General features: G+C 53.5%; 1 protein-coding gene across 1 annotated transcript in view; it reads left to right on the forward strand.

Moving 5' to 3' along the window:
- LOC119965703 (nuclease EXOG, mitochondrial-like) overlaps nucleotides 1–12,051 on the forward strand; it is a 38,381-nt gene that overhangs the window by 14,039 nt on the left and 12,291 nt on the right. The window contains exons 3-4 of the mRNA XM_038796464.1: nucleotides 6,626–6,734; nucleotides 9,287–9,401. Of these exons, the coding sequence (XP_038652392.1) occupies nucleotides 6,626–6,734; nucleotides 9,287–9,401 (224 nt within the window). The remainder of the gene's footprint in view (nucleotides 1–6,625; nucleotides 6,735–9,286; nucleotides 9,402–12,051) is intronic.

Consider the following 12,051-nt stretch of genomic DNA (forward strand, 5'->3'; position numbering starts at 1 on the left):
AAATGGGCTGATGTATTCATTGCTGCCTCTTAAGTTGCTTTGTGGTTGATAGGATTATACTGTCTGTTTAAAATTCTCAAACTTGTTTTCAAATCCCTCCATTGCCTCGCTCCCCCCCCCCCCCCCCCCTCACCTCTGTGATCTCCTCCTGCCCCATGACTCTCCGAGGTATCTACTCCCCTCTTATTCCGATGCTGAGCATCCCTGATTTTCATTGCTCCATCACTGGTGGCTTTCAGTTACCCAGGCCTCCCTAAACCCCGCCCTCTCTTTCATATTATTCCTTTTTTTTAAAAAAATTTTTTATTAAGGTTTTCACAAAATACAAACAACAAAACAATATTAACAAAACAACCATGGTAAAAACCCAAGAACCACAACCACCCAACTACAAAGGCAACTACTAAAACAGGAAAAGCAAACAACAAAAAGGAAAGAGATAACACCCGCCACATCCAACAAACCCATGTACACAATTCTCCCTCCCACCGAACCAAAGATCCTCCGTCGGGCTACTAGCGACGCAAAGGCCAGAACACCGGCCTCTTTCGCCTCCTGCACTCCCGGCTCCACAGCAACCCCAAAAATTGCGAGTCCCCAGCCTGGCTTGACCCTGGATCCCACCACCCTCGACACCCTTCCAAAACTCCCCCAGCGCTGGGCATGCCCAAAACATATGGGCGTGGTTCGCTGGGATCCCCGAGCACCCAGCACACCTGTCTTCACCCCCGAAAAACCTACTCATCCGCGTCCCGGTCATGTGGGCACTGTGCAGCACCTTGAACTGTATGAGGCTAAGCCTCGCACAGGAAGAGGAGGAATTCACCCTTTCCAGGGCATCCGCCCATGTCCCCTCCTCAATCTCCTCACCCAGCTCCTCTTCCCATTTACCCTTCAGTTCCTCCACCGAGGCCTCGTCTACCTCCTGCATTATGCGGTATACGTCCAAAATCCTCCCTCATCCAACCCACACTCCCGAGAGCACCCTGTCCCGTACCCCACGTGGGGGCAGCAGAGGGAACCCCTCCACCTGCCGCCTGGCAAAGGCCCTAACCTGCATGTACCTAAACATGTTCCCCGGGGGGAGCCCAAACTTCCCCCTAACTCCCCCAGGCTCGCGAACCTCCCATCCACAAACAGGTCCCTCAACCTCCTAATACCTACCCTGTGCCAGCCCAGACATCCGCCATCGATGCTCCCTGGAACAAACCGGTGGTTCCCCCGTATCGGGGACACCATAATGCCCTCCACCCCCCCCCCCCCCCCATGCCATCTCCATTGCCCCCAAATTTTGAGGGTAGCTGCCACCACCGGGCTCGTGGTATACCTCGTTGGAGGGAGCGGCAACGGCGCCGTTACCAGCGCCTCCAGGCTCGTGTCCACACAGGACGCCATCTCCATCCTCTTCCATGCTGCCCCTTCCCCGTCTATTACCCACTTACGCACCATCGCTGCTTTGGCAGCCCAATAGTACCCACAGAGATTGGGCAGCGCCAGCCCCCCCCATCCCTGCCCCGCTCCAAGAACACCCTTCTCACCCTCGGAGACCCATGCGCCCATACAAATCCCGTAATACTCCTGTTAACTCTCCTAAAAAAGGCCGTCGGGATAAGGACGGGAAGGCACTGGAACAGGAACAAAAACCTAGGGAGCACCGTCATCTTGACGGACTGCACCCTACCCGCCAGCGACAGCGGTAACATATCCCACCTTTTAAACTCCTCCTCCATTTGCTCCACCAACCTTGTGAGGTTGAGCTTATGCAGGGCCCCCCAGCTCCTAGCCACCTGGACTCCGAGGTACCTGAAGCTCCTCCCTGCCTGCTTCAGTGGGAGCCTACCAATCCCCTCCTCCTGATCCCCCGGGTGCACCACGAACACCTCGCTCTTACCCAGGTTGAGCTTATACCAAGAAAAGCCCCCAAATTCGCTGAGAATCCTCATCACCTCCGGCATTCCCCCCACCGGGTCCGCCACATACAGTAACAGGTCGTCCGCATAAAGCGACACTCGATGCTCCTCCCCACCCCGCACCAGGCCCCTCCAGTTCCCTGACTCCCTCAACGCCATGGCCAGGGGCTCAATTGCCAACGCAAAGAGCAAGGGAGACAGGGGACACCCCTGTCTCGTCCCCCGGTGCAGCCGAAAGTACTCCGACCTCATCCTATTCGTGGCCACACTCGCCATCGGGGCCTCATAGAGCAGCCTCACCCAACGGACAAACCCCTCCCCAAACCCAAACCTTTCCAACACCTCCCACAGATACCCCCACTCAACCCTATCAAAGGCCTTCTCCGCATCTAATGCCACCACTATCTCTGCCTCCCCTTCCACAGCCGGCATCATAATGACATTCAGAAGCCTTCGTATGTTGGTATTCAACTACCTTCCCTTTACAAACCCAATCTGGTCCTCGTGATTGACCCCCGGCACACAATCCTCTATCCTTGTAGCTAAGATCTTTGCCAACAGCTTGGCGTCTACATTTAGCAACGAGATCGGCCTATATGACCCACACTGCAGAGGGTCCTTGTCCCGCTTAAGGATCAAGGAAATCAGCGCCCGTGACATAGTTTGGGGCAAAGCCCCCCCCCCCCCCCGCCTCGTTAAAGGTCCGAACCAACAGGTCCGCATACATTTTATAAAATTGGTCCGGAAACCCATCCGGCCCCGGCGTCTTCCCCGACTGCATGTTCCCTATCCCTTTAACCAGCTCCTCCAGCTCAATCGGCGCCCCCAGTCCCTCCACCTGCCCCGCCTCCACCTTCGGAAATCGCAGCTTGTCCAAGAAGCGCCCCATTCCCCCCCCCCCCCTCCACCAGGGGTTCAGACCAGTACAATTCCCCATAAAAGTCCCTAAAGACCCCATTAACGTCTACCCCCCTCCGCACCACCTTCCCATCTCTATCCTTCACTCCCCCAATCTCCCTGGCCGCGTCTCGCTTTCGGAGCTGGTGCGCCAGCATCCTATTCGCCTTCTCCCCGTATTCATACACCGCTCCCTGTGCTTTCCTCCACTGAGCTTCCGCCTTTCTGGTGGTCAGTAGATCGAACCTGGCCTGAAGGCTACGCCGCTCCCCCAGCAATCCCCCCTCCGGAGCCTCCGCATATCTCCTGTCCACCCTCACTATCTCCCCTACCAATCTCTCCCTCTCTCTCTGCTCTCCCCTCTCCCTATGGGTTCGGATGGAAATCAACTCCCCTCTAATCACCGTCTTCAATGCCTCCCAGACCGTCCCCACTCGAACCTCCCCGTTATCATTGGCCTCAAGGTACCTCTCGCTACACCCCCGAACCCTCCCGGCCACCTCCTCGTCTGCCAGCAGCCCCACCTCCAAGCGCCAGAGCGGGCGCTGGTCCCTCTCCTCCCCCAGCCCGAGGTCCACCCAGTGCGGGGCATGATCCGAAATGGCTATGGCAGAGTATTCAGCATCCTCCACCCTCGAAACCAGCCCCCTGCCCAGGACAAAAAAAATAAATCCTGGAATAGGCCTTACGCACGTGGGAGAAAAACGAGTACTCCCTGGCCCTTGGCCTCGCAAACCTCCAGGGATCCACCCCTCCCATCTGATCCATAAACCCCCTCAACACCTTAGCCGCCGCCGGCCTCCTACCCGTCCAGGACCTGGATCGATCCAATGGGGGATCCAGCACCGTGTTGAAGTCCCCCCCCCCCCCCCCACCATGATCAGGCCCCCCCACCTCCAGATCTGGAATGCAGCCCAACATGCGCCGCATAAACCCCGCATCGTCCCAGTTTGGGGCGTAAACATTCACCAGCACCACCCGCTCCCCCTGCAGCTTACCACTCACCATCACATACCTCCCGCCACTGTCAGCCACCACATTTAACGCCTCAAACGACACCCTCTTTCCCACCAGGATCGCCAACCCCGATTCTTCTCATCCAGCCCTGAATGAAATACTTGGCCCACCCATCCCTTCCTCAGTCGAACCTGGTCCGCCACCTTCAGGTGCGTCTCTTGGAGCATGGCCACATCCGCCTTCAGCCCCTTCAAGTGCGTAAACACCCGGGCCCGCTTGACCGGCCCATTCAGCCCCCTCACATTCCAAGTTATCAGCCGGATCAGAGGGCTCCCTGCCCCCCTCCCCTGCCGACTAGCCATAACCCTTCCCCTGCCCGCCACTGGCCAGCGCCCCCCGCTCGGCCTGTTCCCCACGGCGGCAACTCCCCCCTCCCCAGCCCCCCCTGCATACTCTAGCTCCTTCCTGGCCATTTCAGCAGCAACCCAGTACCCCCCCCCCCCCCGCCCCCCCCCCCCCCCCCCCCCCCCCCCCCCCCCCGAGGCTAGGGCCCCCTCCTAGCCGCGCCCCCCCCCCCCCTCCATAGCACGCCCATGAGCAAGCTAACTTCTGCTGACCCCGGCGACTCCCGCCACACATCCGACCCCTCCCCATGTGGGGCTACTCCTCCTCCTCCGTGCCCATCAGCAACTCCCCCCCCCCCCCCCCCCCCCCCCCGGCCCTTGCGCGGGAAAATAACAACCAGCAAAGGCCTGCGCTCCTCAGCCCCGACCCCGCCCCCATCACCCCGCAGCGCGGGAAACCAGAGGAAAGCCCGCGCTTTCGCCCTGCCCAACCCCTCCTCCTCCAGGGCAACTCCCATTGCCGGTCCCCACTACCAGCTCCCCGCACTCCCAGTTTACCTCCCTGCCCGAACCCGTCCACCAGACCCATACAAAAAGACATAAAGACATCGCCCCACCCACCCTAAAGCCAACACACATCCTGCATGAAACAGAGAACCCCCCCTCCAAAAAAATATAGACACAGTTACATTTACATACAAAACCCCCATCCCTGACCCTCAGTTTGAGTCCAATTTCAAGGCCTGCACAAAGGCCCACGCCTCCTCCGGGGACTCAAAATAATGTTGACGGTTCCTGTAGGTGACCCACAGACGCGCCGGCTGCAACATGCCAAACTTCACACTCTGTCTGTGGAGCACCGCCTTCGTCCGGTTGTACCCGGCCATCCGCTTAGCCACCTCCGCACTCCAGTCCTGGTAGAGCCGCACCACTGTGTTCTCCCACTTGCTGCTCCGCTCCTTCTTGGCCCACCTAAGCACGCACTCCCGGTCAACAAACCGGTGGAACCGCACCAGCACCGCCCGCGGCGACTCATTCGGCTTGGGCCTCCTGGCCAGTATTCTGTGGGCCCCCTCCAGCTCCAAGGGCCCCTGGAAGGACCCAGCTTCCCATCAGCGAGTTAAACAAAACGACCACATAGGCCGCCAGGTCCGACCCCTCCAGCCCCTCCGTGAGGCCCAGGATCCGTAACTTTTTCCGCCTCGACCGGTTGTCCAGCTCCTCGAACCGCTCCTGCCACTTTTTATGGAGCGCCTCATGCATCTCCACCTTCCCGCGACGGCTGCGGCCTCATCCTCCCTTTCGGAGGCCTGCTGCTGCAGCTCCCGGATTGCGGCCCCCTGGGCTGTCTGAGTCTCCAGCAGCTTACCGGTGGTAGCCTTCAGCGACTCCAGCAGCTCCACCTTAAACTCCTGGAAGCAGCGCCGAAGAGTCTCCTGCTGCTCCTGCGCCCACTGCCTCCACTCCTCGAGGGCTCTGCCGGCCGCCATTTTGTTTCCCTTCCCCAGCTTTTCCAGAGGCGCTGCCACCGCTATTCTGCTCAGCCCACTCCTGGTCCGGACCATAGAACCCTGGGGATCTATTGCTGACCCCTTCCCACGTCGGGAATCGTCGAAAAAGCTCTGTTGGGTGCCCTGAAAAGAGCCCCAAAGTCCGTTTCTAGCGGGAGCTGCCGAACGTGCGGCTTAGCTCCGCATAGCCGCAACCGGAAGTCCTTTCATATTATTCCTTCATGAGATGTGGGCATCGCTGGCTGGGCCGGCATTTTCTGTCCATCTCTATTTGCCCTTGAACCGAGTGGCTTGCTGAGCCATTTCAGTGGGCAGTTGGTCAACCACATTGCTGTGGGTCTGGAGTCAAGTGTAGGCCAGACCGGGTAAGGTCGGCAGATTTCCTTCCCTCAAGGGCATAAGTAAATGAGATGGATTTTTTTTACAACAATCAGTGAGAGTTTCACTGAGACTAGCTTTCAATTCCAGATGGTATTAGTTAAATGTAAATGTTACCAGCTGCCTGATGGGTTTAAAAGGTGCCAATGGGGCCAATATCACCTCGTGGGGCTCGGTGTACGTGAACCACCTTGAGAGCTTATATCATATTAAAGGTGCTAAATAAATCAAAGTTGTTGTCAAGTTGATACCATATCCCTTGCTGGAGAAGTATAAAATGTGTCTATAACAGGACATAAAAATCATAGAGAGCAGGAATGAGACATCGATCTTCCTGAATGCTCAGAGCCAGGATGCAGTGACAATCCTTTAATTAAGTTCCATCTTTAAGTTGGGGATTACTTTGTACTAAAACTAGCCAGAGCTCTCTTGTCAGTCTCGTCTCGGACATTTGGCACCTACTGCTCTCAAGTGAAGTTATACTTCCTAATTAACAAACAAAGGCAAAATGCTAACGTTGCTCCAATATGAAGAATAATGAATGCTAGTCTAACAGGAGTACTCGCTAAGTTATCCTGATTAACTCATACACCTCTCAAATAAATTTGCCTTTTACTTGTTGATGAAGATTCTGTGCTTTGCTTTTGTTCTGCTCTGCAGCAAGCCATGGCTGAAACATTCTATCTATCCAACATTGTGCCTCAGAACTATGAAAACAATGCTGGCTTCTGGAACAGGTGAGAGCTCAAATTCTCTTGAGTTCCAGCCCAATGCTGGTACCTAATAAATCTCAGAGCAAATGGCTGACAGTCTCTAAGGTGTCCGGCTTTTCCTCCTCAACTCGCCGTATTCTGTATTGGCAGACTCGTGATGGCTGCCCTGTTGGCCCCCTTCTAGCACCTTGGCTCAGTGGGGCCTAGGATTTGACTGTCAGCAGCCTCAAGGGTATCACAGTCAAGCCTAATGCTGCCCACCGCAAGGCCCACACATCCTCCTCCTTTGGCAGGTGTTAAATGCATTCCAGAAACAGAAATCTTGTTTGTTGTCCACTGACTCGTCTTGAGCCACTGAAGCCAATTGTGACATCCTAACTTCATTGTCGGTTATAGCCCATAACTTGGCACAGAGCAATGACTGAATCCAGGGCCTTTGTGGTCAGTATACCTCAGGCTATAATGGCCTTTGTATGTTGGCAGACTGTAAAATCCCAGTCTTTGAATTGACAGCGTAATGTGTTGGTTAATAGCCTTAAGTGCCCATGTTCAATATAAACATAAACCCTTGAATGTCTAATGACTTGTTGCCAAAATTCAAACCCAACTGAACCGCGATTGTCCTCAAGGGAAGGAAAGCTGTCATCCTTAGTCTGTGCACGGCCCCAGTCCCCCACCAATGTCATTGCCTCTTAACCACCCTCTGAACGGCCTAGCTAGTTACTCATTTTTATCAGTCTCTCACGGCATCCAAGGATAAATGCTCGTGTCTCCCACGTTCGAGAATGAATGATACCTAAAAGAAACACTAATAAGCGTACAGTTGAGCTCCTTGCTCACTGGACCCAAGAATGAATAATAAGTAGAAAAAAACAGAATAAAGGTAACGTTGAGCTCTTGCGCGCTGTACTGAATGTCCTTTGGCACAACTTCATCGAATCCGACAGTGCAGAAGGAGGCCATTAGGCTCAACAAGTCTGCACCAATCCTCTAAAAGAGCATCCTACATAGAACATAGAACAGTACAGCACAGAACAGGCCCTTCGGCCCTCGATGCTGTGCCGAGCAACGATCACCCTACTCAAACCCACGTATCCACCCTATACCCGTAACCCAACAACCCCCCCTTAACCTACATTTTAGGACACTACGGGCAATTTAGCATGGCCAATCCACCTAACCCGCACATCTTTGGACTGTGGGAGGAAACCGGAGCACCCGGAGGAAACCCACGCACACACGGGGAGGACGTGCAGACTCCACACAGACAGTGACCCAGCCGGGAATCGAACCTGGGACCCTGGAGCTGTGAAGCATTTATGCTAACCACCATGCTACCGTGCTGCCCCTACCTAGGCCCACTCCCTGCGCTATCTCAGTAACCTAACCTGTACATCCCTGGACACTTTAGCATGGCCAATCCACCTAACCTGTACATCCCTGGACACTTTAGCATAGCCAATCCACCTAACCTGTACATCCCTGGACACTTTAGCATAGCCAATCCACCTAACCTGTACATTCCTGGACACTTTAGCATAGCCAATCCACCTAACCTGTACATTCCTGGACACTTTAGCCTGGCCAAACCACCTAACCTGTACATCCCTGGACACTTTAGCATGGCCAATCCACCTAACCTGTATATCCCTGGACACTTTAACATGGCCAATCCACCTAACCTGTACATCCCTGGACACTTTAGCCTGGCCAATCCACCTAACCTGTACATCCCTGGACACTTTAGCATAGCCAATCCACCTAACCTGTACATCCCTGGACACTTTAGCCTGGCCAATCCACCTAACCTGTATATCCCTGGACACTTTAGCATGGCCAATCCACCTAACCTGTACATCTTTGGACTGTGGGAGGAAACCGGAGCAACTGAAGGAAACCCACGCAGACACGGGGAGAACGTGCAGAATCTGCACAGTCACCCAAGGCCGGAATTGAACCCGGGTCTATGGTGCTATGAGGCAGCAGTGTTAACCACTGTGCCACCGTGCCGCCCCTTATGAAAACTTATCAAAACTGAAGACAAAATTCTTTGCGTGCGCATTATCGCATGACAGTCATTCCACCATTTGGAGGGGTTGAGCTTCAGCAGAGCTGTTTTCCTCTTTGTGACCCATTCATAGGACTCAGTTATAGCCCTGTGGTTAGCACTGTTGCTTCAGAGCACCAGAGTCCCAGGTTCAATTCCTGGCTTGGGTCACTGTCTGTGCGGAGTCTGCACGTTCTCCCCGTGTCTGAGTGGGTTTCCTCCGGGTGCTCCGGTTTTCTACCACAAGTCCCGAAAGACGTGCTGTTAGGTGAAGTGGCCATTCTGAATTCTCCCTCCGTGTACCCGAACAGGCGCCGGAATGTGGTGACTCGGGGATATTGACAGTAATTTCATTTCATTGTTAATATAAGCCTACTTGTGACGATAATAAAGATTATTATTATGTGGGCTGCATATCTTCATGTTTGTTGTCCAGGTGACGCAGTTGTCGTTTGTGTGGCTCCGGGTGGAGTGAAGGAAATAATTTGACCACCGACTCAGACAAATCGTCCTATTGTTTTTTCGGCAGGTTGGAAATGTACTGCCGTGAACTGACCCACAGGTACGAAAACGTTTGGGTCATTTCTGGGCCGTTGACTCTGCCGAGATCAGGAACCGATGGGAAGAAAACTGTGAGCTATCAGGTGAGATCAGAGGTGGATGTGGGATGTCTGTCTATAACAGGCTTGTGGAATGACACTCGGAAGGCAAATGGGCGAAGAGAGAGGGAGGGAGACAGAGCTTCAGCCTCAGAGAGAAACAGTTACAGGAAGAGGGCAATGCAAAGTACAGAAGGCTAGCAGATCCCTGAGCGTTGATTCAATTAGATCGAAGCTCCAGACACTCAGTCCCTCTGATAATGTCAGGCTGTTTCTGAGTTAAAATACATTAAAATCACATCCATTCATCTCTAACCTTGTCCTGCCCTCAGGCCACTTTTTGCTCTTGTCGTTCTCACCCTGCTAAAGAATTCTATGAAGCATCTCAAGCAAGATAACCCCTTTGAAAATCTCTGCCAGCAGCATCTAATTGTTTTATCTGGAAGCCCAGTCATTTCATTCTTAATTACAAATTCCAAGCTGTTCCCATCTGTGAAACTAACTGCTGTGTAATTATGCAGACGAGCTAAGTCTTTTTCACAAAGGGGTTGGGCAGTAGAAACTCTCCAATCTCTGACGTGTGTGCACTCCGTTGAACTCTGAACTATCCCCAGCAATTTCTGCCTTCAGAATGTGAGGACGTAACCCGCTGGTCATTTTGTCTTTCATTAGCTTAATTATAATTTCCATTTTAATCGGTTAATCATCGCACTCGTCTTGCTCAACTATTTCAGATTCACCTTCTCAAATCCTTTTGCTCATTTAAAGTCGCAAGTTAAATATTTTCGGCATTTTAAAAAAAATCATTGGAGTTGTCAGCTCTGCTGCCTCACAGCGGCAGGGGCCCGGGTTCAATTCCGGCCTTGGGTGACTGTGGAGTTTGCATGTTCTCCCCGTGTTTGTGTGGGTTTCCTCCAGGGGCTCCGGTTTCCTCCCACAGTCCAAAGGTGTGCAGGTTAGGTGGATTGGCCATGATAACATAGAACATAGAACATTACAGCGCAGTACAGGCCCTTCGGCCCACGATGTTGCACCGTCCTGTGAAACCCCTCTAAAGCCCATCTACACTATTCCCTTATCGTCCATATGCCTATCCAATGACCATTTGAATGCGTTTAGCGTTGGCGAGTCCACTACTGTTGCAGGCAGGGCATTCCACGCCCTTACTACTCTCTGAGTAAAGAACCTACCTCTGACATCTGTCCTATATCTCCCCTCAATTTAAAGCTATGTCCCCTCGTGCTGGACATCACCATCCGAGGAAAAAGGCACTCAATGTCCACCCTATCTAATCCTCTGATCATCTTGTATGCCTCAATTAAGTCACCTCTTAACCTTCTTCTCTCTAATGAAAACAGCCTCAAGTTCCTCAGCCTTTCCTCGTAAGATCTTCCCTCCATACCAGGCAACATCCTGGTAAATCTCCTTAGTGTCCAAAGGTTAGGTGGGGTCACAGGGATAGGGTGGGGTGAGAGGGCCTAGGTTAGCATGCTCTCTTGGGAGTGTTGGTGCAGACTCGATGGGGCGAACGGCCTCCTTCTGCGGGGAGATGGAGATGGTAAGACCATGAGACATAGGAGCAGAATTAGGCCACTCGGCTCATCGAGTCTGCTCTGCCATTCAATCAAGGCTGATATTGTTCTCATCCCCATTCTCCTGCCTTCTCCCCATACTTGCCAGAGCGGATTAGTCGGTGGTCAGTCCAACAATCATCGGTTCCAGTCGTGGAGTGGGTGATGCAGATGTCTTTGCGGTCCTTTGCCCGGATGATGATATTAGGTGACAGTGCTTGGGGGGGGGGGGGGGGGGGGGGGGGTTGCCTTGAGATACGCTTGTCTCTCTGGTGGAACAGGATGTCTGTGATGCCCAGGTCATGTTCTAAACATTTTGACAGGAGGGGGACTCCGTTCGCAACTGAAGAGTAGTATTGGACTGAAAACATTAACTTATCTTCTTCTCTCCCAAGATGCTGCCAGCCCTGCTGACTATTACCACACTTTCTGTATGTATGCAGATTTCCAGCATTTGCTAAATTTTTCTTTTTGTTAATCTCTCGGAGAGTCTTTTCCTCCCAGAGAGTCTTGTCCTCTCGGAGAGACTTGTCCTCTCGGAGAGACTTGTCCTCTCGGAGAGACTTGTCCTCTCGGAGAGACTTGTCCTCTCGGAGAGTCTTGTCCTCTCGGAGAGACTTGTCCTCTCGGAGAGACTTGTCCTCTCGGAGAGACTTGTCCTCTCGGAGAGTCTTGTCCTCTCGGAGAGTCTTGTCCTCTCGGAGAGTCTTGTCCTCTCGGAGAGTCTTGTCCTCTCGGAGAGACTTGTCCTCTCAGAGAGTCTTGTCCCCTCGGAGAGTCTTGTCCTTTCAGAGAGTCTTGTCCTCTCAGAGAGTCTTGTCCTCTCGGAGAGTCTTGTCCTCTCGGAGAGACTTGTCCTCTCGGAGAGACTTGTCCTCTCGGAGAGACTTGTCCTCTCGGAGAGACTTGTCCTCTCGGAGAGTCTTGTCCTCTCAAAGAGTCTTGTCCTCTCGAAGAGACTTGTCCTCTCAAAGAGTCTTGTCCTCTCGAAGAGACTTGTCCTCTCAGAGAATCTTGTCCCCTCGGAGAGTCTTGTCCCCTCGGAGAGTCTTGTCCTCTCGGAGAGACTTGTCCTCTCGGAGAGACTTGTCCTCTCGGAGAGACTTGTCCTCTCGGAGAGTCTT

Source organism: Scyliorhinus canicula, chromosome 5 (assembly GCF_902713615.1).
Source record: "Scyliorhinus canicula chromosome 5, sScyCan1.1, whole genome shotgun sequence".
Lineage (NCBI taxonomy): Eukaryota > Metazoa > Chordata > Chondrichthyes > Carcharhiniformes > Scyliorhinidae > Scyliorhinus > Scyliorhinus canicula.